The sequence below is a fragment of the Leuciscus leuciscus genome (assembly GCF_965113295.1).
Source record: "Leuciscus leuciscus genome assembly, chromosome: 15".
NCBI classification, from domain to species: domain Eukaryota; kingdom Metazoa; phylum Chordata; class Actinopteri; order Cypriniformes; family Leuciscidae; genus Leuciscus; species Leuciscus leuciscus.
In genome coordinates, this window is record NC_138739.1 from 5,135,784 (window position 1) to 5,162,279 (window position 26,496).

The 26,496-nt window shown below is 37.6% G+C and overlaps 4 protein-coding genes across 5 annotated transcripts in view; 1 reads left to right on the forward strand and 3 right to left on the reverse strand.

The window, feature by feature from the left end:
• LOC309476121 (major histocompatibility complex class I-related gene protein-like) overlaps nt 1-1,262 on the reverse strand; it is a 113,346-nt gene extending 112,084 nt beyond the window's left edge. The window contains exon 1 of the mRNA XM_082139324.1: nt 1,119-1,262. Within this exon, the coding sequence (XP_081995450.1) occupies nt 1,119-1,164 (46 nt within the window). The 5' untranslated portion in view covers nt 1,165-1,262. The remainder of the gene's footprint in view (nt 1-1,118) is intronic.
• LOC309476090 (major histocompatibility complex class I-related gene protein-like) overlaps nt 1-21,408 on the reverse strand; it is a 106,234-nt gene extending 84,826 nt beyond the window's left edge. The window contains exon 1 of the mRNA XM_082139255.1: nt 21,390-21,408. The gene's annotated coding sequence lies outside the window, so the exon portion shown is untranslated. The remainder of the gene's footprint in view (nt 1-21,389) is intronic.
• Nucleotides 18,173-21,451, reverse strand: LOC309476112 (major histocompatibility complex class I-related gene protein-like). 2 transcript variants are annotated; one of them, XM_082139304.1, is made up of 6 exons: nt 21,314-21,451; nt 20,785-21,051; nt 20,396-20,674; nt 19,868-20,158; nt 18,960-19,060; nt 18,173-18,459 (listed from the first exon to the last, which is right to left on the reverse strand). In XM_082139304.1, the coding sequence occupies exons 1-6, from the start codon at nt 21,357-21,359 to the stop codon at nt 18,391-18,393; spliced, it is 1,053 nt and encodes a 350-aa protein (XP_081995430.1). In that variant the 5' UTR covers nt 21,360-21,451; the 3' UTR covers nt 18,173-18,390. The 2 variants fall into 2 exon arrangements, with proteins under 2 accessions (XP_081995430.1, XP_081995431.1); XM_082139305.1 differs by lacking the exon at nt 18,960-19,060.
• A 121-nt stretch (nt 21,452-21,572) lies between these two features.
• Nucleotides 21,573-26,152, forward strand: LOC309476072 (major histocompatibility complex class I-related gene protein-like). Its single transcript, XM_082139230.1, has 6 exons — nt 21,573-21,728; nt 22,491-22,757; nt 23,420-23,698; nt 24,112-24,429; nt 24,591-24,704; nt 24,956-26,152. Exons 1-6 carry the CDS (start codon nt 21,683-21,685, stop codon nt 25,144-25,146), a joined length of 1,215 nt encoding a protein of 404 aa, XP_081995356.1. The 5' UTR covers nt 21,573-21,682; the 3' UTR covers nt 25,147-26,152.
• Nucleotides 26,153-26,496: the final 344 nt, after the last annotated feature.

Consider the following 26,496-nt stretch of genomic DNA (forward strand, 5'->3'; position numbering starts at 1 on the left):
AGATATTTTAGTATTTAAGGTATCATTAGAAAGCACTCAAAGTTAACTATTTGAAGCCGTTTTGATATAGAAAATTGTTTTACTATGGTAATGCTACTTTAAAAATTAAAAAATTTCAAATTGTACTCTAAGATTTTTTGAGACATCAACTTCAATTTTGAAACACAACTTGGTTAGACATATGGAGTATTTAGAGTATTTGTTTTGTAAAACATATGCAAAATAAAAAATGTTTAGGTCAGTACATTTAAAGTAAACCTGAATATCTAAAACTTTTTTATACTTCTATGTTTCAAGGTGCTTTAATTTCTGCAATAATTTGCTGAGTGTGTGTGTTTTTTTAAAGGTCTTCACTCCAAAACATCCATGATCAGGAGTGACCGTTAACAGGTTAATTAACATTAAAATGTGCATAACTTTATTCATTCTTATAGGACTATTCTCAGACTTGTTATAGTTTTGCCTTGTAAATAGACCTGCCTGCATGAGACAGATCAACGTCATTGGAAAATACTGAAACATATTTGAACATTTCAGTGAGAAAAAATTGAAGATAAAAACTGCCCTTCAACCCACAACGGAAATGGCAAGCACTGAATCAGATTAAAAAGACCTGAAACTGAAACTATTAAAAACCTTTTAACTGAAGAAAAGATGAAATCAAATAAAATTAATAATAAATAAAATGTAAAAAGTTAGACTAAACTAGAAATGTTGCCTTGACAATAAATTATAAATAAACAATAAAAGTTCAAATTGAAGCACTAACATTATTAACTGAAAATGAATAAAAAATATACACTAAAATTCACATTAAAATATAAATGAAAAATAAAAGCTAAATCAAAATGTTGATAAACTATAATAAAACTACCTTAAACTAAAAGTGAAATAAAAATAAATTAAACCTAAATAGCATTTTTTTTTTAAGACAAAAGCATATAACAAAATTACTAAAAATTACACCTAAAATTAACATGAAAATATAAAACACTAAAAATATAAAAATAAAAGCTAATTGAAAATAATAAAACTAGAGTAGCACAGAGTTCAAGAAGTAGAAGTAGCTGAAGCCCGTTGAATTCATCGGTTAAACGACTTTATGAAATGAAACTCACTTGAGTAAACCAAAGGTACACAGAGGAAGAGGATGATGAACTTCATTATGGATGAAAATCCTTGATTTGACACACACTTCTTTAAGTGTAGTCGTCGAAGAGCGCTGTAAAAAATACTTTAGTCTTCACCACATGAGAGTCAACAGGAAGAAGAGCTTAATAAAGGAAGATGCAGACTGTCTAGAACAGACGTCACTGATGCTCTAGATAAACTCTCAGTACAGACGTTTAGAGGAAGCTTTTCTATACATATACACAAAATGTTCATGCTCCAAAAAACCCATAAAGGTAGCATGAAATTAATCTCGACAACATGATCAACTTTGTCCACTTTATTTTGCAATGCGTAAATTATCAATCTGTGAATGTGTGAGAATATTCGATTCGGGAAATAACGAGAAGAACAACAAAGAGGCAATATTATAACCTTTAACAAAGTCTTGATTTTGTTTCTGGCCTCTACTAGAATATATTTCCATGCTTGAATGTTCAAAAAACATTATTTTCCCCATAATGACATTGTTGCAGCTTCTCTCTCTCTCACATCCACTTGACACCATCATCCAGACCTAGGGCCCTATTTTAAGGATCTAAGCTCATGGTCTAAAGCTCACAGCACAAGTGCACTTAGGGCGTTTCTGAATCCACTTTTGCCAGTTTAGCGGCGGGAAAAATGGTCGGTGGTCCCGGCGCATGGTCTAAAAGAGTCGTCCCTATTCTATTAATGAGTAATGGGTGTGTTTTGTCTCTATTCTCTTAATGAGTAATGGGTGTGTTTTGGGCGTAACGTGAAATAAACCAATCAGAGTCTCGTCTCCCATTCCCTTTAAAAGCCAGTTGCGCTCGCGCCATGGCAGATTCACTTTTACATGGAGAAATTTGCATTGGAAAAACAAAACTCCAGAGCGCAAACGGATCTGCTCGTGCGCGAGGTTAAAGCTGTGTGTGTGTGTGTGAGGTTAAAGAACAGACCATCTACGGGACAAGCCAAATTCAACCATATCTTTATTTGTACACAATAATAATCTTTTACATCCTTTTATTTTTGTTCGGCATGTTTGTGTGCTGCTGCGCCTCCCTGTGTGTGTAATAAGCAGAGTGGTGTGCAATATTATTATTATTATTAATTATACATATTTGGATAAGTTAACTCTTTCCCTGCCAGCGTTTCTTATAAACGCATAAAACACATACAGCTTCACAGCCCTATACATTTAGGTCGTCCTTGGTCAAGATTCAGAAGTTTAGGCATGTATATGCTGTTTGAACAATGGTGTTTGGCTGGTTAAGGATGAGTGCTACCAGAATGGTGTTTCGATTAGAACACAGGAATGAGTCCAGAAGTTACTTCTCAATTGATTTATTGCCATTTGCTTTCTTTCTTCATTGTCCCATTTCCTTAAAGGAACACTCCACCGTTTTTTGAAATAGGGCTTATTCACCTTCTTTCCTACATTTAGATAGGTGGGCAAATGCATTTGTGTCTCAGTGCATGCATTGTTTTAGTTTGACAGGGTCGGCGCTAGCTTAGCTTAGCATAATGAATGGAATCCTTTGTTGCCAGCTAGCATGTCCTGAGTAAAAGTGATATAAAAATGTTTAAAATGTGCGTATTCACAAGTACAAATAGCAATGCAGATTAACACTAGACGATTTCCTATGCAGATATTGACTTGGGACTATATTAGGGGGAAGCACAGGCGAAGCACTGCTACTTGGGCGCAGAGATATCACGCCCAAGTAGCAGTGCTTCACCTGTGCTTCCCCCTAATATAGTCCTTAATATATAAGTCAATATCTGCCTAGGAAATCGGCTAGTGTTAATCTGCATCACTATTTGTACTTGTTGTGAATACGCAGGCCACAAGAAGTAATTAGGTGTTTTTTTTTTAATTTTTTATATCACTTTTACTCAGGACATGCTAGCTGGCAACAAAGGATTCCATTCATTATGCTAAGCTAAGCTAGCGCCGACCCTGTCAAACTAAAACAATGCATGCACTGAGACACAAATGCATTTGCCCACCTATCTAAATGTAGGAAAGAAAGTGAATAAGCCCTATTTCAAAAAACGGTGGAGTGTTCCTTTAATGTGGCTTTACAATTGCTGCATATTGCTGGTGTCTACAAACAAAGTTAACTTTACTGATTGTTACATAGCGACCCCCGAAGATCTGCTTTGGGTAACACGAGGGTCCGTTGTAAAAAATAAATGATGGCTCTACCCACAACAGCACTATTGTGCAAGGTGTAATTTATTGTCAGCACCGAAAGATATATACAAAAAAAACTCCAAGAGTGCTGGGGTGAAGATATTCACAGTGTAGCTTCAAAACCCCAAAATACAAAGTGACAAAGAAACAACAAACTGGAAAATAAAGATGAACAATAAATAAAATATTCAAAAAGGGTATCCTCAATATACTCGCTTCAATGAATCACTCACGGCACCACAGTTGCACGCTCATATTCGACTTGGTTAACAAGTGCCAAATTTGAGTCTGGCCTTCTCTTTTATAGGCCAGACTCCGCCCCCTCTACGGACATACCATTGCTTTGGTAATTAAATCAGTCTTTTAATTAGACTTCAACTATATACATTAGATATAGTTTTAAACAAATCCTCATATAAACATAATAAACATATCAAACAAAAATGACAAAACAATAACACAAATGTCTGACTCTCTTTCTTATTTGTCAGCCCCCCTACAAACAACAAAAATGGTTTAACCGGACTCATAGTGGTGTGCGCCTGACGCGACGCCAACAGTGACGTCATAAGTGTGCGCCACTCATTCGATCGGTTTCGCCGGCGCTACCAGTCAGTCCGGCTACAACAAACCCTCGCGACACACGACAAACAAATCACACAATATATGACACATAAACAAGATAAAAGAGTGTGGTGTACTATGTATGACCGGAAATATTATAACAGCAAGGGATTGCAGTGTGTGAAACTGTCCATGGGCTATCGGGCTGCGTGTGCACCCGCACCGCCGACAACAGAGAAACAGAGAGGAGGGGAAAAGCAGTGTGGTGAGTATGTGTGTGCGGTGCGGTAAGGGAGCGTGTGTGTGTGTTGTACCCAGCGGGATCTCTACTTCATCACATCACCTCCCCCTTCTCTTGGCCGCGTACTGTCCGGGTACCGTGACAGGTAGTCGGCAACCACATTCTGTCTTCCTGGTCTGTGCCGTACCTGGAACTTATAGGGTTGGAGACTTAGGTACCACCTCATCACTCTGGAGTTGTGAGTGACAAATCATTATTATAATAAGTATACATTCACATAACCATAAAGAAAATCTTTAACCAAATTAAACAAATCAGTTATCAAATTAATATCAATACAAAAGGTTTAAATAAACTTACAAAGTCATAGACGCAAAAAACACATGCAGCAAGCAGAGGAGCAAACAGCACAAAGAGAGACACACTAGTGAGGTTGATTGGTAATTATCCTCAGGTGAAGAAAGTTCCAGGAAGTGGGCGTGTCTCCCAATATGAGTGACAGGAGAGTGACTAATTGGGATTTTTAACACTGTTTAATATTAAAGCTCCAATATGTAAAAATTTTGTAATAAAATTTCTGAAAATAACTTGCACAGTGTGATATATTTCCTCCAGTTGTGTACTTACAATATCTCAAAAGTCTCCAAAGATTTTTTATTTCAGAGAAATTCCGATTTTAAATAACTGTCCGTCCCGGAAAAGAAATGTCGCCTCTCAGTGACGCAATGTCTGCTTTTTCCGGTGTGGACCATGTGATATTCCACCACACCGGAATATCACATGGTCAAATGCGGAAGTGGTGGTTATGGGTCCGAAATTAACACCCGCCAAGCGCCAAATGCGGGTAGATTTTCTGTTTGGCAAGTAAATCTCAAAAGGCTATCCACCACACTGGCGGGTGAATGTTCTTACCAAAAATGAAATTTTAAGCGCGCACGCGCTCTTCTGCCTCTAAGAACGAGCACACAGAGAGAGAGAGCCCCGGTCGCGCGCGCGCACTCACTCACTATTCAGAGCGGCCAAGCTTCCCCGTACTTTTTGACAAGCGTCCTTGACAGGGCGGCCAGAGCTTCTTTGCAGCTCAAGTCGGCGGCGGTGTGTACGTACAGTTAACGCTCTGTTGACGGCGCTGAGGAAAAAGCTCCCGCCACTGGAAGAAGCGGTCGCCGCCCATTTGTGTCCTGCGCACCCATCAAAGCCGTGCAGAACGTCTTCAGCACTCGCGGATCGTGCATACTCTGCCGCTGGCCAGGCTGCTTCTGCTTTACACACCATGGTCGTTATTTTCTCGAGAAAAGGAGTTCTCATAGCGTTTGCAACGCAATACTCGTTCCCTTATCTCTCAGGGAACCGAGGTTAAAGTAACCGAGTAGCTCTACCTTCCCTTCCACATGATCGAGTCAGGTAACAAAACTGACAAAAAATGTTTTTTATTTCACCTCAATGATAATATTTCATGTATTTCTCACATTTTGATCAATATATATAGAGAGAGAGAGATTTTTTTTTAATTATACGATTCAAATTTTGACAATTTGAAACAACAAAATGAAAGCGTCCATATTCGGATACACGCAGACTGTGACAAACGGAGGAATAAAACCCGGATAAATATCCGCCAGGCGTTTTCGAGATGGAGAGAGCTGCGCGACAATCTTGGACTTGACAGAGACTCTGCTCTCGCGAGTGTATTGATAGACAGGTAAGCAAATATATATTTTTTTTATTGTACAAGTAACGTAATAGTTACAGTAAAGATGATTTTAATAGATATGAATTAGGCTACACCACATGCCTGTAATAATATAGCATAACATTTCACGTTCCTTGCAGTTCATTAATTATGATGACATAAAATAATACGATCAGACATACAGGTAATACAAAAACGAATAAATTACCTCATCCGTGATCATGATTCATTAATTCCGTTTAGATACATCACTAGATGGTGAAAACGCATTAAAAACGACATCTCCCATCGTCACCTCCTTCATAGCGTCATCAAGCTTCGCCTTTGTTATTGTTGAAACTGCGCCCTCTTGTGGTGAAAAAATATTACATATTGGAGCTTTAATATTCATAAGCATGATTACATATAGGGCAAATTCCAAACAGCATTTTTGGACCCTTGAAGGGCCCTTCGGGAAGAGGGGTTTTGTAGGCATTTGTAAGGGTTTTCCAAAACAAAGTGAACAACTGGATCCCTTCACAAAGGGCCCTTCCACAAGGTTACTAGCAAAGGGAACGATGGTCACATATATAACGCATACTTTAATATAAAATATATTTATTTGCAACAATTATGTTAACAGCAATAATGAGACATTTCTGTCGTAAGAACAGATATTCAACTGATGGGTCACCGTGCTGCGCTGTTATGGGAACATCCCAGGTTAAAATAGTGACAAAATTATGTTGGTTGCATCCGAAAACGTAGGCAGTGACTTGTTGCCTCGCTGCCCTATCAGGCAATGACTCTGCAGGCAGCGTTTGCCCACGAAGGAACCTCACAAAACTGATTTCAGACTGACTTCTGAGGCAGTGTTACGGTTTAATGATCTACAGAAGAATAGAGTGATCTTTGGTGAAAACTAAGTGAATATTTAGTAACTTCTCGCTAGAAATGACATCATAAGGGGAAAACATTGATCAAAAATGTACATTCACACACAAACTGATTATCAACCACAACTTTCAGACGCCATCTTTATTTTTCTAGCTCAACTGTCACAGACTGGAAAGCACAGGATTGTGGGATATCAAAGGCAGTGAAGGATACATCTATGCTGCCTTCAAAAATCGATCAGATGAAGGTTTCTCAGGAGACAGGAAGTGAAACCAACATTGCATTCGGACGTGTCTTGATGCTTTCCGATCTTGAAATACATCCTCCGAAGGCAACATTTATCAGTTTTCGAAGGCAGACGTTGTCTTTCGTTGCTCCCTTCGCCAAGTGCGTTCAATCAAAACGGCTACATAATAATGGCACACAAGTGCCCTGTTCACTCCCAAGTCCCCACTTCAAGAGCTCTGCCCTTCGAAGGGAGTAGGGCACAGGGATACACACTTCAGTTTGGAATTTCTCCATGATCTCGATTGTTTCTGCTTCTTCTCCTGTGTTTTGATCAGGAGATTCTGCACTCTTTCAGAAGAAGCATAATAGCGTATAACCACCGTATAACAGTGAAAACACGGAAAGCCAGAAAATTCCGTCAATGGCGGGGAAGGAATTAATATAATTAACTTGATGTAGCGGAATTAATATTACAATTAATGAACCTGTTCGTCCAGCGAACACTCAGTATTGATCGTCTATCGTGGCCACAGAAAAATAACAACTTCTTCTTTTTTTTACCGAATACAGTGCTACTCAAAAGCTATGTAGCTGTGATCACATTGTTAGAGAGACTTTGCAAGCAGAGATTACAGAATCAATGCTGACATGAATGTGTACTAAAGTTTTATTGAACTAAATCACAAACACATAACTAGTCTAAACATACACACAATCACGCATACATGGGTAAAATGGAAAGTGAAAGTTAATGAATGAAAGCGAAACAGGGGAATGAAGCTATATGGAAATGTAACCACACATAATAGTCAGTAAACCACCTGAACAGAACAAGGGGTCTACAGCTTATACTAAACCTCTGTTTAGTTATATGATATACTGATATACTTGTGTGATGTACTTGCAATGCCTTAGCTGTTGAACAATTCTTCCTGGTTGAATGAAGAGATAACAAAGTTGTGGTGTTAATCTGACTCGGTTATGGTCAAGGAAGTCACGAAAGGGCTGGTTGTAGCTTGAGGGCCCTTCGACTGCTCGACTGCGCACCGGGGAAAAAGTCCCGCCGTCGGACTGGATTTCTCCAGTCTTTTCACACAAACAGCAACTAGAAGAAGAAAGAAGAGAGGCAGGACACTGAGACTGTTCCCTTTAACTTTCGCAGAGGTCACACATCGAGTTTGGCGTGTCCGATGAGAAAGAGGTGTTTTTCAAGCGAGAAAGGTTCCTTTGTTTGGAAGCGGACTCATTTGCATGATCACAGTGAGCTGGCAGTTACTCTGAATTAATATAACAAGCATACAATGCATGCTATGAGGAGGTGATGTACACCAATGTGCAGGGCGTTAAACGAGGGTTATTTTTGATAGGACGCATGATACCAATAAAGTTACATTATCTAATAGTTCTATCATAAGGCATGCATAAAACAGGATACAATACAAACAATGTCCTGGGGATATGCATGTTCATTCATAGAAAGTTTTGGCCTGTGTCTTCAACATTTTTCACGTCATAATCATCTCATCTCGCTGGTGTGCCTTTGCTGCCTCTTCTGCCCTACTGGGGGCTTGTCAAACACACCTTGGCACTTAGTTTGTTGTTGGGAGAGGGGGTTTGCTGGATTATTCATTAAATATAATGAATAATTGTGTGTCTGACTGGTCCAGCTGCTACAAGGCCTAAACGTAGAAGTGAATATAGACTTCCTTATGAAGCACAATGTCAAATTGGCTTTCTCCAAAAATGTTGCACATCTGATCAAATTTTTACATTACAAACACTACTTGATACAGTATGTACTACATCAAAACAAAAGGCACATTTTTTCCCTTGTTTCGTTGATTTCAAGAAAGCATTTGGTTCAATCTGGTTCAAGGATCTAGAGCTTATTGACAGTGGGATAGGGGGAACCTTCCATGATTTGATCAAATCAACTTCCCACTTCAACATTCACATCAACCGATTGGCCAATATATTGGAACATGCTCCCATTGAAGGTCTCCCTCTACACACACAGAGATAAGTGTCTTCTCTACACAGATGAGCTGGTTCTCCAGTCGTCCACTAAAGAGGGTCTTCAGGACAGCCTGGATCTGCTGGAGGATTACTGTGAGTCCTGGGCCCTGACCGTCAACCTCCAGAAAACTACAGTAATGATGTTCCAGAAACACTCCAGATCTCAGGGACCAACACACACATTCACACCATCACACAGAACCATCGAGAGCACAAACATACACTTACCTCGGCCTGAACATATCTTCAACTGGTAATGTTACTGTGGCTGTGAATGAACTCAAAGAGAAAGCTTGAAGGGCTTTAAATTGTGGAAACACCTAAAGACAAGTGACCCCAACACACACCATTACAAAGCCCTAAAACACCAAGAGCTGAACCTCACCTGTCCCCTCACACCTGCAGAGATCAGCCAGCCTCAGGACAATCACTCACTCACACACATTCAGCCCACACAAATTATGTTATGTTAGATGTAATTAATCAATTTTACAGCACTAACTTAAAAAAAATTCTAATATTTTTTATAGCATTAAAACCAAGTGGGCCTGAAACCAAAGCGTCTCGATCTCCCCCTGGTGGCTGGCTGCAGTATAGGTCATAAGCCCCGCCCTCTCACTGTAAAAAATGGGATGCGAGCCAAACAAAAAAATCCAATTACACTTCAAAATTTTTCCAAAGATGGTTTCTGTCATTTTAGGTGGCTCTTATCATGCTGTCATATGTGCAAGTGTTAGTTTTTCAATTAAGTTAGTTTTAAGTAAATTATCTGATGCTATAAAACAGGGTTTGGCGTCATGATTGACAGCTCTGCTGGTGATTGAGTCTATGGACGGGATCTTCATACTTCGGCTCCACTTCACGATCACTACTGCTCAGACTCGGGCTTCAAATTACATATTTAAAGGTACAGTGCAGCCAGAAATGAAAACTGTCATCATACGTACCCTCTTGTCAGTCCCAGTTTGATGTTTAAAAGTCTTCAGGATAAAAGGCAAATGCAACAATTTATCTGACATTATCAACTAAAAACTTTAAGTGCATGGAAAAGGCTCAGGACTGGTATTAATAAGTATAAACCAAGTATAAATGACAGTATAAACCCATAGTAATATTCATAATATATTTATGTCATGGTGCATTGTGGGAACTGAAGACATACCATATTTATTAGTAAATAAAATACCTTTAAAATAATTTTGAGAGGGGGTTCAGCGAAAAATCGGCAGCTGGCAGCAGGAAGTAGCTGCCGTTGACAGCCGGAAGCCCTGCCATATTAGGAGGGACCTGCCATTTCGTGGCAGCCAATCAGTATCGTCCAACGTAGTAGCAACCAATCACATTTACCTGGAAGTCAAGCTAGAGCAGCCAATGGTGGCGCCGGCGAATCTTCAGTAATGGCGGCGGTATTTGGCTCGGTAAGTTCGTATATTATCAGATTAATAAATAATTGTTGCTCTGTACGTTGGAGTTTACCTTTTATGTTAGAGACAGTGTATCTGTGTCTACTTAAGTTGAATTGGTTAATTTAATCATTTGTAGAAACGCAGCTTGTGCACCGTGTGCTCCTGGTTTGTGAGGGGCTATCATTAACTCCAAATACTAACTTACGTTACCATTATCATTAAATATTAGCGTTTGTTAACATGTTAACTTAATCTATTAGAATAAAGCTCATGCTGATTTATTGGAATTGACAAGCTCAGCCTTGATGATACACGTGCAACGCTAACAAAACATATCCCAAATGATCTAACTTATGTTTTAATACAAAACACCATTTTAATCAACGTTACTTCACCATATTCTAAACTTCTGTTTTTTTGTAGTTTCACCAAGTTCACCACAGCCTGTCACAGATTGCTGGGGATGGACAAACATATGTGCCAGGAAGGAAACCCCAGATTTCCAGTTGCAAAACCAACCAAACTCACTGGTATGTTTTCACATAATGAACATAATGTTCAAATGTATTATATCCTGTCTTGATCAAAGCAGGCAAAAGGCATTCTGTTTTTAATCTTTTTATTTTTTTTATACAAATTCTAGATTGTATCGAAAATTTGACATTTCAGTGTCTGTTTATTTTCTTAGTTTGATCATGTTTTGGATGGGGACCCAATCACCAGATGAGACCAGAATATATATATATATAATTATTTTATATATATCTATTCAAAATATACTGGAACTGTTCACTTTTTCCATATAACTTTCACCCCCAGTTTCACAGACAAGGCTCAAACTAGTCCCAGACTAAAATGCATGTTTAACTGAAAGCAAATTACCCTTGTGTATCTTAAAATATCAGTGCCATTGTTTCTTTTAAGATTCACAACAGTAATGTTTTTTCTAAGGCATATTTATAAAAGTCCTAATTGCACTAAGGCCTAATCCTGGCATAATCTAAACCCTATCTGTGAAACTGGGCTTCAAAGTTTTACATATTAGTCCAGTGGTTCAGTTCAACACTTTGTTCTCTGGCTTTAGATAGGCATAGACAGTGGCATTTAAAAAATAAATTACACCTGCTCCCTAGTTCAGGTATGCTACTGTCTACTGCTGCAACATGGCTAAGTGGTTCAACACGGAGTTCATCTCTCTCTTTCTCTCGTGTGTATAAAATAACTAACTTTTCCCCCCTTCTTTTTAAGCTCAATTGCAATAAAGATGGATCCGGGATCTTGGAAGCTTGTTAAAAATAAGGTATTGATTTCATGTTACAACAATTTTGATTTCTTTACTATCTTTAGTGTATAAATAAAATGTTAGTTTTTCCATTTAGATTTTTTTTTTCCCAGGATGTTCCAGCTCAGTTGGGATCTGTGGACTGCAGTGTATTCATGCTAATGGTAAGTTATTACGGTGGTTTTGTTTCCCCATAACATTTATTTTACGGATAACCCAACATCCATAATAATTATCATCAGGCTGATCCCAATGAATTTTGTTTTTCAGGTGTGTGTGTGTGTGTGTTAAGGTTAGTGATGTCACTAGCCCAGGAGGAAGCTTGTGTAGTCCCCACCAGTTGTTTGTTGTAGTCCTTAAAGTGATTTCTGTAAAAAAAATATTTTAAAAAAGTCTCCCTTTGCGTTGAACTTTTATCGTCGTAACTTATTCATATTGCAGATATTGTTTATGCTCTGACAGCAACATTACTCTAAAGTTTCTTTCTTTCTTTCTTTTTCTAACATCTGTCTTTCTTTATTTTCTTTCTTTTTCTAACGTCTGTCTGTATTTATTTTATTTCTTTTCTTTCTTTCTAACTTATCTATCTTTTTCTAACATCTGTCTTTCTTACTAATCTTAAGGTTACAGGGGTTAAACACTATGTGATCTGATTCACAGAATTGTACTTTTATGTGTATTTCTTTAAAGTGAACATTATCTGTACTACTTTTGGAGGAACTGCGACTCCATTGTGTTTTTGTGTGTGTGTGTGTGTGTGTGTGTGTGTGTGTGTGTGTGTGTGTGTGTGTGTGTGTGTGTGTGTGTGTGTGTGTGTGTGTGTGTGTGTGTGTTGAATGCTCTGTGCAGGTCTTGTGATATGCAGCAGCTGACCCCAAGACGCCTTTCTACGACCTCCGAGGTCATCACCGGACCATCTTGGACTCGGATGACAATGTCGACTTACCCTCCTATCTATCCATAAGTGTAGAATTGTTTTAACTTTGTTCTTTTGCCAATGAGAAGTAGCCAACCTGTATTTACTGATGTCAATCATGCCCTTGGAAATGGTATAACTGGTGTGAGATTTTGTGTACAGTAGAGTCTCTGGCTTGCGACCCCGTGAGACTTTGACGCCTGGCTCTACCGATGAAACTATTCTTCAGTAAATTTTTACTTATTTGATTGAACCTCACGACTCCTGCACTGTAAAAATAGCAGACAAAAATAATATCACAGTTTTTACGTGATAATTTAAGTTGAGAAAACTTAATTTCTTTAGGTGTTACCAATTGAAGTAATTTTTTTAAGTTGATCCAACTGTTCACTTTTTACAGTGTGGTCTTCTTTCATCATATCTGGTCCTGGGTCTTTAAGCTGTTATCCCCTAACACTAGAAACATTGTAAATCATGTTAAACCATGCTAGAACATTGTAAAACGTTTTCAAACTTTCTTTTTCAAGCCAACTTAGTTTTTTATGAACTTTAACATCTAGTTCAGAATTGTTCATTCTGATTTCAGAACAACAAATATCAAGCCTGTTTTCAAAGTTACAGCTGTTTTATAAAACAAAGACAAGAATGTATTGAAATACTACAAATGTAAAACTGAACTTAAATGATAGCAAAATATGATTTTTAAATAAAGGTCATTGAGAAAATGTTTTTTTTTTCTTCTTTTAGACATGACTTTCATTATTTGTTTAATGAATGTTTATGTGCGTTTAATAAATATACAATATTATATAGGCATTCATTTATGTATATATTTCATTATTTGACAAACATGTACACAAATTATATTTATACACATACAAATTATAATTTCAAGTGTAGCTTAATGTTTTTTTTTTTTGTACTGTCTACAAAAAATTTATATTTTTTGTAGACAGTACAAAAAATATACTGCTTAATTTATATTTGATAAACCTTAATTTATAAGGTTGCTTAATTTATATTTGATAAACCTTTTTAAACCAATTACAAAATAATTACAAATTTAAGTAATTTATTTAAATAAGTACTAAAATGATATATATACATTGATATAATAATTTATTTTGCCTTGCTAAAAGCGGCATCCACCTCCGACTTCCGGTTATTAGCGGCAGCTGACGTCAGCTGCCAGTGGCAGCTACTTCCTGCTGCCAGCTGCCGATTTTTCGCTGAACCCCTACTGGTCCATTTTGCACCTTTCAAAAGAGAAGACTTAATAACAAAGAACTTGCATACTGAACACATTGGCCTACTGTACTTTTATAAACGCACACAATTAACAATTTTGTTGAAAAAAAGGAGAACTGAACATGTTCTTAAATATTTCAGTGTTTATTTTTTTCCATTTGGAACTCACAAAAGCTATACTTACAACTAGTGTTGTCAAAAGACCCGGTACTTCGGTACCAAGTCGGTACTAATTTTTTTTTAAACGTCACGGTACCAGGTTTTCTCAAACCCGGTACTTGATGCGCGTGCAGATACGTTATTTCAAATGGCGCGTGGCAAGCGCGCTCATAATAGAAGCGGTGCGCTCGCTTTTCCATGTGCGTTCATGGATGCATAGCAACGACAGACGCCACGGGAGTACAAACGCTTGTGCGAACTGCGCTCTCCATGACGACGAGGAAGTGTGACATAGGCCTATTAATTGATTTCTAGCCCTTGCATTAGCTTTACTACTAGATATATTTATGGAGATGAGAAATAAAAAGCCGTCATTAATATCAGTCCGTCAGAAAAGCAGTTCTAGTCTTATTCTTGGCTGGATAACTCTTAGCAGGTTTAAAAAGCCCTTTTAAAGTTAAATATGAATACAGTTTTGGATTAAAAGTATAGTCAAGTCAAATAAAACATATTTTATCTCCTGTATAGTTTGGTAATGCTACAATAAGATACCATTCATTAACATCACTTAATGCGTTATCTAACATAACACATTGAGTGAACAATATATTTTTACAACATTAATTAATGTTTGTGAATGTTATTTAATACAAAACACTTGATTGGTCATGTTTGTTCACTTCATTCATTGTGCATTAAATAATGTTAACAGAAATAATGTTAACTTTTGATTTTAAAAATGTATTTTTAAATTAACCCCTAAAGGAGAATAATTGCGACAGTATATAACTATTGTTTTTTTTGTTAAGTCATTTTATCTAATGTTATCTAACAAATGGAATCTTATTGTAAAGTGTTTTTAATACTACAGTTTCCATCTTTGTAATATACACTTTAATATAATTATGTAAATTTAATCTAAATTAAGCTTTGGTACCGAAATTGGTACCGAGAACCGTGGATTTTCACTGGTATCGGTACCGAATACTGAAATTTTGGTACCGTGACAACACTACTTACAACTTGAAAATAAATTGTACTGTATATTTACAAAAAAGTGAAATTTTCATTTAAAATATATACAAACATGAGTGGTCAAAGACAAAATCACACACATGAGTACATCTAAGGCACCCATTACACCTGATATTAAAGGAATGGTTCGGAGTAAAATCAACCTAGGGCTGTTTGCACCATGACCTCGAGCCAAACACCCCCCAGAAGCCTTTATCCCTTTGTTGAACATTATTAAAGTTAGAGCTTATTTAGAGATATCAGCCGGATGGTTTAGTGCAGGCGCTAATGGATCCAAGGATGTATCTCGTAAATTACCCCACTAATAATGTCAATGTCACTTCTGTGGTTTGGGAAAAGCAAAAGTCCTGTCAGAAAGCGTTGCATTTTTTATAATTTTTTTCCGAAGTGTTGACAACTTAGTGATAACTAATAATGGTTATAAACTGGTACTACCAACAAAATATTAGTGCATTCCTGGAACTGTGCGTCGTTACACTACATCCTTATGCATCGCTTTTTTTGCCAGGACTTTTACTTGCTTTTCCCAGACCACTGAAGTGACGTTGACGTCCGGGTTAGCAGTAGCATTAGCCAAATAAACTCCTGATGTACTTACAAACTTTCCAATGCCTCATTTTATGAGTACAGAACCTATTTGTACTACTGTAGAAGTTTGGTACCATTCTGGGCATTATTAGTGGGGTAATTTACGAGATACATCCTTGGATCCATTAGCGCCTGCACTAAACCATTCGGCTGATATCTCTAAATAAGTTCTAACTTATTTAATAATGTTCAACCACGAGAGAAAAGGCTTCTGGGGGGGGTGTTTGGCTCGAGGTCATGGTGCAAAGGACCCTAGGTTGAATTTCCTCTGAACCATCCCTTTAACAGAAGTTTCATATCCAGACAGTCTCTGGATGTTCTTTAGCTGATTTGCATTGACACTTAAAGTATACATTGATGTTTTTATACAATACAACAATACAATATTTATTTATAAAGCACATTTAAAAATAACCAAGGCTGACCAAAGTGCTGTACAGAACAGATGGGGGAAAATAATAATAATAAAAAATAATAATAAAACAACCAATAAGGTAACACAAAACAATAAATAAGCAATAATAGTATCTGAGTCAAGGAGTATTAAAAGCCAAAGAAAATAAATAAGTCTTTAAAGAAGATTTGAAGGTGGAAACAGAGGGAGCTAATTTAATGTAGAGAGGTTGACTGTTCCAAAGTTTTAATCAATCAATTTTTAAATCAATTCTAAATTTTACAGGTAGCCAGTGCAGTTTGGATAGAATAGGAGTGATCGACTCATACTTGCAGGTCCCAGTGAGGAGTCTAGCAGCTGCGTTTTGCACTAGCTGTAGACGGGAGAGGGAAGACTGAGAGACACCAAAATAAAGTTAATTACAGTAATCTAGTCGAGATGTTACAAAAGCATGAGTTTTCCTTGGGCCCAAATATAATTATTTCAGTTTTATTTACGTTTAAATTTAGAAAATTACTTGAAAGCCAAAGCTTAAGGTCATTTAAACAGGCCAGCAGGAGTTGTAAACCATTTTTATCGTTATGTTTTAAAGAAAAATAGATCTGAGTATCATCAGCATATAGATGAAAGGATACTCCGTATTTATTAAAAATGGAAGCCAGAGGTAGCATATACAGGGTAAACAATACCGGCCCGAGGATTGATCCCTGTGGGACTCCACAGTTTAGAGGTACACTAGAGGAGGACTGATGACCAATACGAACTCTAAAACATCTGTTGGTCAGATAAGAACGGAACCACTGTAAGACTATGCCTCGAAAGCCCACAGATATCTCCAGAAGTCTCAACAGGATCTCATGGTCGACTAAATCAAATGCAGCAAACGTACATCATGGTAGGCTACAGAAAATTCTTCACTAGAACGTTGAGTAAGACAGCAAGTTAAACGTGCCAGCGATGGATTTCTGAGTATACGTCCAGTGAGAGGGACAGTAAAGAGTACAGGCCTGTGGTCAGAGAAAGATGCGCTGCTGATTTCTATGTTCGAAATAGAGAAACCATGGGTTAAAATCAGATCAAGGGTGTGGCCATGGATATGTGTTGGACCAGAAACCCACTTAGTAAAGTCAAAAGACTCAATCAGATTTAGAAATTCAGTAGAATATGGTTTGGAAGCACAGCAAACATGAATGTTGAAATCACCCAGCAGTAATATTTTGTCATGCCTGGTGACTAAATCACCCATTAGTGCAGCAAGTTCACTTAGAAAGTCCTTATTTTGCTGAAGAGGACGATATATCAGAGCTATAGCAATGGGGTTAACTAAGACTAGTTGTAAGAGTTGCACCTCAAAACTGTGGTATGAGCCAGTAGGCAGACGTCGACAGTGAAGAGTGTCTTTAAAAACAGTGACAAGACCCCCACCGCGGCCAGACAAACGTGGGGAGTTTAAGAAGTGATAGCTGCGAGGCACCAGTTCTGAAAACGGAAATAACTCGCCAGGCTTTGTCCAAGTCTCATTGACACACAGAAAATCCAGTGCTTGAGAGGTAAAAAAGTCATTTAAAATGAAAGTTTTGTTTACCAGAGACCGGGCATTAATGAGAGCGAACTTCAACCGCGATGAAACAGTCACTGGCTGTGTTTCTTGGCACAGCGGACGAAGGTTGTAAAGATTTGCTCCACCGCGGCGAGGATGATTGAAAATCCGAGCAGGTGCAGAGAGGAATCCGGGGAGAATAGGGCGCAGCCATCGAAAAGGGCCATCCAAGGAACGCTGGCCAGTGGTGAATTGGTGAGCAGACTCAGATCCCCATCGAAGAGAAGCGTGTTACGGATCACAAGTCCGTAGCAGTGCCGATCTGAGTCGTACGGCGATACCACCGCGCTTGTCGCGCCTTCTCCGGCGAGGTAGATCGACTTGGAACCGGCACAGGTATGCAGGGGGGAGAGATGGACAAGGTGGAAGCCCGAAGCGCAGTCCTCAAACATCGCACCTTACGTTAGGCAAGGCAGTGACCGTACTACGAATGTTTAAAAGTAATAAACGGTCATAGACCAATATAGCGTTACAATATAAAACTAAATGAGACATATATAAAACATAGTAAGTGCAAGAGATAACATCAGGGGGGGACCGCAGACGGCATGCCGCAGACGTCGGCGCCATCTTGCATATCATATCAGTGATCATCAGACTCAATGCCACACATATGTTATTTTTCTTTGTTTGTTTGGTCATGTCATATCTTGTTTGGGAAAACATTTCCATGGCGTCCATACTTATGAATATTATTCAACACTGAAACGTGTTTTGGTCACACAAGCACTATGGAAATCATCTGATCTCCCACCTGAAGATTCCCAAGCGGACTGAAATCTGGAGAGAGTGCAGACGACTGGAGGAAACTCTTCAAAGAGCTTTGTCAGCGGAGTCCTCTTCGCTTTCACTGGGTAACGGCTTATGCTCATGCTCTGTTTTCTGCAAAGTAATGATTCATTAAATTAGGATATTTTTAATTACACGATTTGTATGACCACTGAAACAGCACGTGACCAGTTCCAAATCCCAATTTTCTTTTGCAACACTGGAATTGAACAGCAAATTCTACAAACAATCTCTTTCTCTAAAATGTTGTATAAAGATAAACATTTGGCTTTGACTGCTTTAGTAAATATAGCTTTTAAAACTTAAATGCAGCTCTTCATAATTGTTGTCAGTTGCATCAAATAACCAAGTGACATGTGAATTAACAATGAGAGTTAGAATTAACAATAGTGATATTCAATATTAGTGAAGCATTAGCTCTGTTTATTTCCACCTTGGTGTAATTTCTATCAAACACATTAAAATGTCTGTGTAAATGCAAACTTTTGAATGCTTGTATGATAGCTGAGGACATTCCCATCATCCTAAACTGATGAAACCACTTAAATGAGAATTTCAAGAGCAGAAAAAATACTTGTAAAACATATACTTACTTTGGACTTAATACAGAATACTGTACAAATAACCAGTACTATGACGACGACTCCTCCTATCACACACCCTGGCTTAATAAGACAGTATGCATTTGTAGGTCCTTCAAAAAAAAAAAAAAAAAAAAAAAAAACATTACAAATGTTGCCTTGGCAAGTTAAAGCACTGAATTACTACCTGGTAAAAGACAATTAAAACTGAACTATAACCTGAATTAAACCTGCAAGAATCTTCTGAAGGCGTGTAAATGTTTTGTTTGAGGAACAGCCCAAAACTCATTCAAATCTGGTGATTATACATGAGAATAAACCTGTGTGCATAGTGCACTGCGATTAATACACACTTACATTTAAATGAACAAACAAACAAAGCTATCATGACTTCGGAAGACTTGAAATACAACCCACAAGTCATATGGACTCATTTCATAATACTTATGTTGTTTTCTTGTCTTGACAAACTCTTTCCCCAGTCACATTCATTCTATGAATTATCAGATATTGCTGTATGTCGTCTTTATGTTCTGCAGAAGAGAGTCGCACAGGTTTGAATGATATCAGGGCAAGTAAAGGATGACAGAATGATCATTGTCAGGTGAAATAACCCTTTCAACTTTAATGTGATATTTTGATTTTAAAAATATATATTTGATAGATTTGCCCAGTGTGATCTTAAAGAGTTAGTTCAGCCAAAATGGACATTTCTGTCATCATTTACTCGCCCTCATGTCGTTCCAAACCTGAAAGAATTACGTTCATCTTTGAAATACAAATGAAGATATTTTTAATAAAATCTGAGAGCTTTCTGTCCCTCCATTCAGATCAAATGACCAATTATCCAGATGTGATAAGGATAGGATAAACTTTATAGCAAGTACCATAAAGATTTTACCGCAGTATTAACAACTTACTGTAGTTGCTCTTGATCTCATCTTTAATCAGATTCTTCCGTATGGTTTTTCCCTTGTGCTCCACCTCACAAGTGTAATTGTTCTTCTCCCATTCATCTGGAGAAACATTGAGGGTATGGTTCTTCTGGAAGGTCCCGTCCTCATTTGGCAGTAGATCTCCATGCTTCACATCCTTATAGTGATTCACTCCATTTCTTAACCAGGTAATGCTCACTCCTGATGGGTAGAAACCTGTGGCATGACACACTACTGGAGAAGAGGGATTCTTCTGTAACAGAGACACTTCAGGAGCTGAAAAAGATTGAGAAAAACGTGAGAAAAATATATTTAATACTTCAGATCAGATCATTAACATTTATCCAAATATTAACTTATTTGTGCTAAGGTTTTATATTTTATATATAATGAAGCAATGCAGGAGAAAAGATACATTAATGACTTATTATACTAATAAATAGTTATATATTAATAAAATATTATAATAAAAAAATATCCATTTGTTGAACAGTGAATGTCTGAAAAACGTACCTCTTCTCTTTAAATCTGCTTTCCATAACTTCAAGAACTTCCTCAGCCAGTAAACACACTCATAATCATAGTATTGTTTCAGAAATGTAAGCTGTGCTCTGTTTTTATTCCACTTCATCACTGTAGGAGAGGCCTGTGGTAGAGATGTGATGTATCTGTTCTCCTTCAGGTCCAGTGAGATGAAGTCCTCTCCATCATAACCGTACTGATCAAACCCTTGTGAGTCTCCAGTCTCATCATTCCATTCACAGCCATACATCCTCTGATACGTATGAAGACCTGAAGAAGAAAACAGGGTGGGGGGGAGAGAAAAAATAAACATATTTTTGTTTAATGCACAATGTACTTTTTCACATTTAAAATTTTTACTAAAAAGTATTTTAACTCACCCTGTGACTGAGTGACTGTATTCTTTATAACATAAATGTTGTTTTTGTAGATGTTCAGTAGTTTTTCTCTGATATCAGTGTAATTCTTCCACAGTTCTGTAGATGCAAACTCCTTCATCCAGTCCTGTTTGGGAATCATCTTCTTTATGTTACTGTCATAATAATCGATCTGTTGATCATCCAGTGTCGTTACAGCAGAAATCTCTGGGATTCCTGCAATCGTCTTTCCATTTATTTCAGTGTATTTGGTGTTCAACCATTGTTTCTCTGAACAAACATTGAACAAAACAGTCATAAAGATATCAAACATGATTAAACACAACATACAGTGTCATCATCCAAATGAATATTAATTGAATTTGAGACTAATCCCAACTGAAATTCTTAGCTTTTTATATACTTTTATATAATTAAATCTGTTCTATAAAAAAATTCTTATGATTTTACGTCTCTTCAACACACAGAAGCAGCCGAAGGCCTTGCTGACAGAGAATTCATCGTTCAATTTAAACAGCAAAATGCTTCTCACCTGAGTAAGCCAAAGGTATGCAGATAAATAAAATGATGAACCTCATTGCAGATGAAAATCCATGAATTTGACACACAATTCTTTGTGTAGTCGTCGAAGAGCGCTGTAAAACTCTTTAGCCTTTGCTACATCTGAATCAACAGGAAATACACGTTACTGAGCGAGTTACGACAACCTGTGAGTAAAAGTTTCCTCCTTAGACAGCTCCTCCCTACACTTCCGTGTTGAGGCTGTTTCTCTAGAGCTGCAGTGACATCAGGTCTGTAACCTGTTTTACCTGTTGACTCAGATGTAAGGCTAAAGTTTTTACAGCGCTCTTCGACAACTACACAAAGAAGTGTGTGTCAAATACATGGATTTTCATCTGCAATGAAGTTCATCATTTTCTTCTTCTTCGTACCTTTGGTTTACTCAGGTGAGATTCATTTCGTACAGTCGTTTAAATTATGTATTCTCTGTCAGCAAGGCGTTCAGCTGCTTCCGTGTGTTGAACTGACAGAAAATAAGATGTTTTTAATCTGATATGTAATATTTTCTCAAACATCTTTTATAATAGCCAGGTTAATAGAACTAGTTCTTATTGTTTCTGTCGTGGACTGAAGCAGGATTTATTTGTTGAAGCTGCACTGAAATCGTTTCAGTATTTTCTGATGTTGTGTATTTGTCTCCTGCAGGCAGGTCTATTTAAACTGCACACACTGAGACACGACTGACACTAGTCCTATATGAATGAATAAAGTTATGGACATTTTAATGTAGCTAAATGAAAGAAAATGCTTCCTGTCTGTGAAAGATACACTAGTTATCTGTGCAAAAGTATTGATAAAAGGTTGCGCTCATCTTTTCCTCGCTATTATGACGTATATCCGAGTAAAATGGCTTCTGGAACAAGAACAAATGTAGGGCAATTAAAGATTACGAGGCACATGAATAATAAAAAATACAAAATTTGCACAGATAAATAAATCATTTATAATAAATAATACAAAATTCCATAAAAAAAACAAGAATTATCCATTTTGATTTCATAATGAATTAAAAGAAAAAATCTGAATGAAGTGTCTTGGTTACAAATAGTAATTTGATTTATGACACTGTATTTATATGTATTTACCAGTTTGGGAGCTTTGTGTTGTTGTTGTTTTGTGGTTGAATGTTTGTTTAATGTTTTTTTCAGAGTTACACAGCTTCATCACCACATACACTGAAATAAATGGAAAGACAATTGCAGGAACTCTTGAGTTTTCTGCTGTAACGACACTGGATGATCAACAGATTGATTATTATGACAGTAACATAATGAAGATGATTCCCGAACAGGACTGGATGAATGAGTTTACATCTACAGAACTGTGGAAGGCATACATTGAGATCAGAGAAAAATTACAGCACATCTACAAAAACAACATTCATGTTATAATGGAGACATTCAATCAGTCACACGGTGAGAGGAAATACATTGTTACATGGCTCTCTGAAATGCTTGATTCCGATTGGTCAGTCGTGACATCCAAGGTCTGTTATTCCCCGATAATGACCGTCGTCAATAGCAGCACTGTATAGAGCCCAACAGTCGGTTCTGAAAGTAAAAACTCCATTAATTTTCTTCATAATTTTTATTTTATTTTTAACTATATGTTTTAAACCGTTAAAGACAGACCTACTGTGACTGTGAGCTATGAGGTTGTTAATCGATGGTATTTGCTTCTGCTGAAGCTGCCAGCCCGCATTATTTCAAATTATTTTTTACCACATTACCCATGATGCTGTACAGAAAACTCTCTACTATTCTCTGTACAGAGTCAAAACTAGCAAAACACCCCAAAATAACTTGTTAGCCCCACCCACTAATAAAATATTTCAACTCAAATCAATATTTCATGTAATTATATACTTGTGAGGCAAGTAGGCGTGTAATAAGCAGGTATACATCCAGCCAGTTGTTATCACAGAATAAACCCTGACAGGGTGATGGGGAGGGGTCTTGTATCACTCTGAAGGGGTTTATTTGTACATTATCTCTTACTTACACTACATTTATAAACATCAAAAGATTAGCTTATACGTTAAAAAACAAAGAACAACAGTATCCCAACTCTCTTTCAGGTGTTCATACGTATCAGAGGATGTATGGCTGTGTTTGGGATAATGAGACTGGAGAATCACATGGGTTTGATCAGTACGGTTATGATGGAGAGGACTTCATCTCACTGGACCTGAAGGAGAACAGATACATCACATCTGTACCACAGGCCTCTCCTTCAGTGATGAAGTGGAATAATGACAGAGCACAGCTTGAATATCTGAAACAATACTATGATTATGAGTGTGTTTACTGGCTGAAGGAGTTCTTGTATTTGTCTAAAGCTACTTCTGAGAAAACAGGTACAGAGTTACCAGATGATTATTTCATTCGGTCAAACTTTAGTTTAGGGTTCAATTCTCACTATTAACTGACTTTTGCCTCAATAAACTCCCAATTACTTCTTATTAATAGTTAGTAAGTTAGAATATGATCATGCAGAATAAGGCATTAATATGTACAAATATAAGTACTAACAAACAATATACTAGTAATATACATGCTAATAAGCAACTCAATAGTGAGAATTGGACCTTAAACCAAAGTGTTACCAATCTTTCCTGCATGTGCAGATCCAGATAAACCATGTTTTAACAGACAGCTTGATAAATCTATGCAGGCCAACTTTAGAGAGTGTTAAACTGTGATTAGTAGAAAGTGCAGGGGTTTCTTTCTCTGTTCTCAGTGTTGTTCCCTGTTCTGTATTTACTTCTAGATCCTCCTAAAGTGTCTCTGCTGCAGAAGAACCCAGACTATTATGTGGAGTGTCACGTCACAGGCTTTCTCTTCAGAAACACAACCATTTCATGGAGGAAGAATGGACAAGCTCTGAGCGATTCTAGTAACTTGGTGGAGTCTGGAGACACACTACCAAATGGGGACGGGACCTTCCAGAGGAGAGTTACCCTGTATGTCCTTCCAGACGAATGGAGAGAGGACCAGTACACCTGTGTGGTCGAGCACAAGAGCTTGACTGAGCCAATCCAGAAGAGTATGACTGTGAATGAGATCAAGAGGAACAGTAAGAAACCTGGTTCATTTTCTAGCGATACATTTTACTTCTTTTAGGGGCCAAACACATGAGAAAGACTTTTTTCTGTTGTTGTTTTTCTGTTTGTTTTTGTTTTGTTGTTGTTAATTAAGTGTTTTTCTACAATATTCATTGTATATTGTGTGTGTTTTTCTGTGTTCTAGAATCTGCATCAGATGCTTCATATATCATATATCTGGTTATAGTCATCATCCTAGTTATTGTTGGACTGATTGGACTGTCTGTACTTTGGAAACGCAGGAAGGAATTAAAATATCGTAAGTATTAATGAGATATATAATTCCCATCATAAGTGCATGTGTTTGTGTGTGTGGTGGTACAATGAAGAAGAGTGCAGTGAATGTGAACCTGTCGCTGTTTTATCAGTTCCATCATGTTTTTATTCTCTAAAATGATCAAACTTTAAGAATTATGTTGGTGGTGTGTGTGAAATTATATGTGAATCTTTTGATAATGTTCTTTGAATTTCACTACAGCATGACACACCTCTGTTTATCTCTCTTCACAGACAGCAAGTACATCAAGTATAGCAAAACTCAAAGCTGGCGTAGAGAACAAGCACACGATTTGCACCCTCTTCTCTCCACCACTCCCTCTAATGAATGTTCGTCCCTCCAGAAGCCTGTGATTCGTGAGTTCTTTCCAGAACCGTCACCTTCACAGTTCCTCACCAGTGGACCAACCCTTCCCGACAACTGAGTCCTTTTATAAAGTTCAAGAAACATATAAAGACTTTTAAAGACTCTTTTCCGTCAGCATACAACTACACATCTTCTACACATTTTGGCATTTCATTTAGAATCAATCATTTTAGTTGCTTTTCCACCGTCGGGCAAAGCGGTTCTCTTTGCTTAACCGTCCCATTCCATGATGTGGCTTCATTTTCGTGCTAAACCAATCTCAAGTGGAAATACAACCATAATCATTTATTTCCATTGTTAGAACCACCAGCCTCTCAGCCCGACGCTGGAAAAGCGGCTTTTTCTATTCCTTGCTTGTTGCTTTGAATTTTGCTAAATGAGAATAAATGTAAAAAAAAAAATAATGCTATTTATATTAACGACATTGCTTAGTATTTATTTTACAATTTTTAATATGAACTAAAATTCTCTTGCAAAAAAATAAATACATTCTGTAGAAAATATTCTTATCCTTATAAGCTAGGTCAGCCTCAGTATGATGACGTGTGAAGCGCTGGCAGTGTGTGTCTCAGCAGGTGTGTGTGTGTCTCAGCGCTCAGGGCTGTTTGTGAGGGATGTTCACAGGAGGTTATTAGTCTCTTCACTGACACACTGAATCAGGGCTGTGAACGAGTCGCTGTCACATCAGCTCGTCTGAACACCAGCGCTCGACATGCAGCGCCACACGACTGTCTGCTTCACCCTGAGCACACGAGACACGCGACACACAGACCGGCTCTCACAGGTGCACTGCTCAAAAACACTGGAAACCAGAGCACACGTCCTCAGGAATGAACAGTCAGATGTATAGTGGTGAGCGGGACACAAACTAATGCAGGACTAGCTGTAACACACAGGGTTTAAAACACGAGACACCTGCGAATAGACCGGCTCTCACAGGTGCACTGCTCAAAAACACTGTTCATTCCTCAGGATTTGTGCTCTGGTTTCCAGTGGAAATAAACCAGTGTGAGCGAGGCACAAACTAACGCGGGGCTCGCTGTGACACACATGGTTTAAAACTTCCCACACATGCCAGCATGACCAATGCTGTATAACACGCAATTGCGACTATATCATGCAATTCTGACTTGATATATTGCAATTGTGAGAAAAAAAAGTCAGAATTGTGAGATAAAAAGTCGCAACTATTATTATTTATTTATTATTCAGTGGCGAAACAAGCTTCCGTACTGAACATCTATTTAACCATAGCAAAAGTACATTTTTTAATTAATTAAACCTCTGAAATTAAAATGTAAGTTTTTTAGCTTTTAGTATGAATATGTTAGCCTTAATGTTATGAATAAGCTGGTGTGTTCCAAAACAATGACAAAATTCGCATTTAGGAGACATAAGCATTCAAAAC

Bases quoted from the DNA above. Each gene is read 5' to 3' on its own strand.
- LOC309476112 (XM_082139304.1), bottom strand. From the start codon at position 21,359: ATGAGGTTCATCATTTTATTTATCTGCATACCTTTGGCTTACTCAG. The intron at 20,159-20,395 runs GTACGTTTTTCA...AATCTTTTTCAG, and splicing joins AGCAGATTTAAAGAGAAGAG to CTCCTGAAGTGTCTCTGTTA. The intron at 19,061-19,867 runs GTAAGTTGTTAA...TTTTTTTTGAAG, and splicing joins TGAGATCAAGAGCAACTACA to GACCTACAAATGCATACTGT.
- LOC309476072 (XM_082139230.1), top strand. From the start codon at position 21,683: ATGAAGTTCATCATTTTCTTCTTCTTCGTACCTTTGGTTTACTCAG. The intron at 22,758-23,419 runs GTGAGAGGAAAT...ACTCTCTTTCAG, and splicing joins GACATTCAATCAGTCACACG to GTGTTCATACGTATCAGAGG. The intron at 23,699-24,111 runs GTACAGAGTTAC...ATTTACTTCTAG, and splicing joins AGCTACTTCTGAGAAAACAG to ATCCTCCTAAAGTGTCTCTG.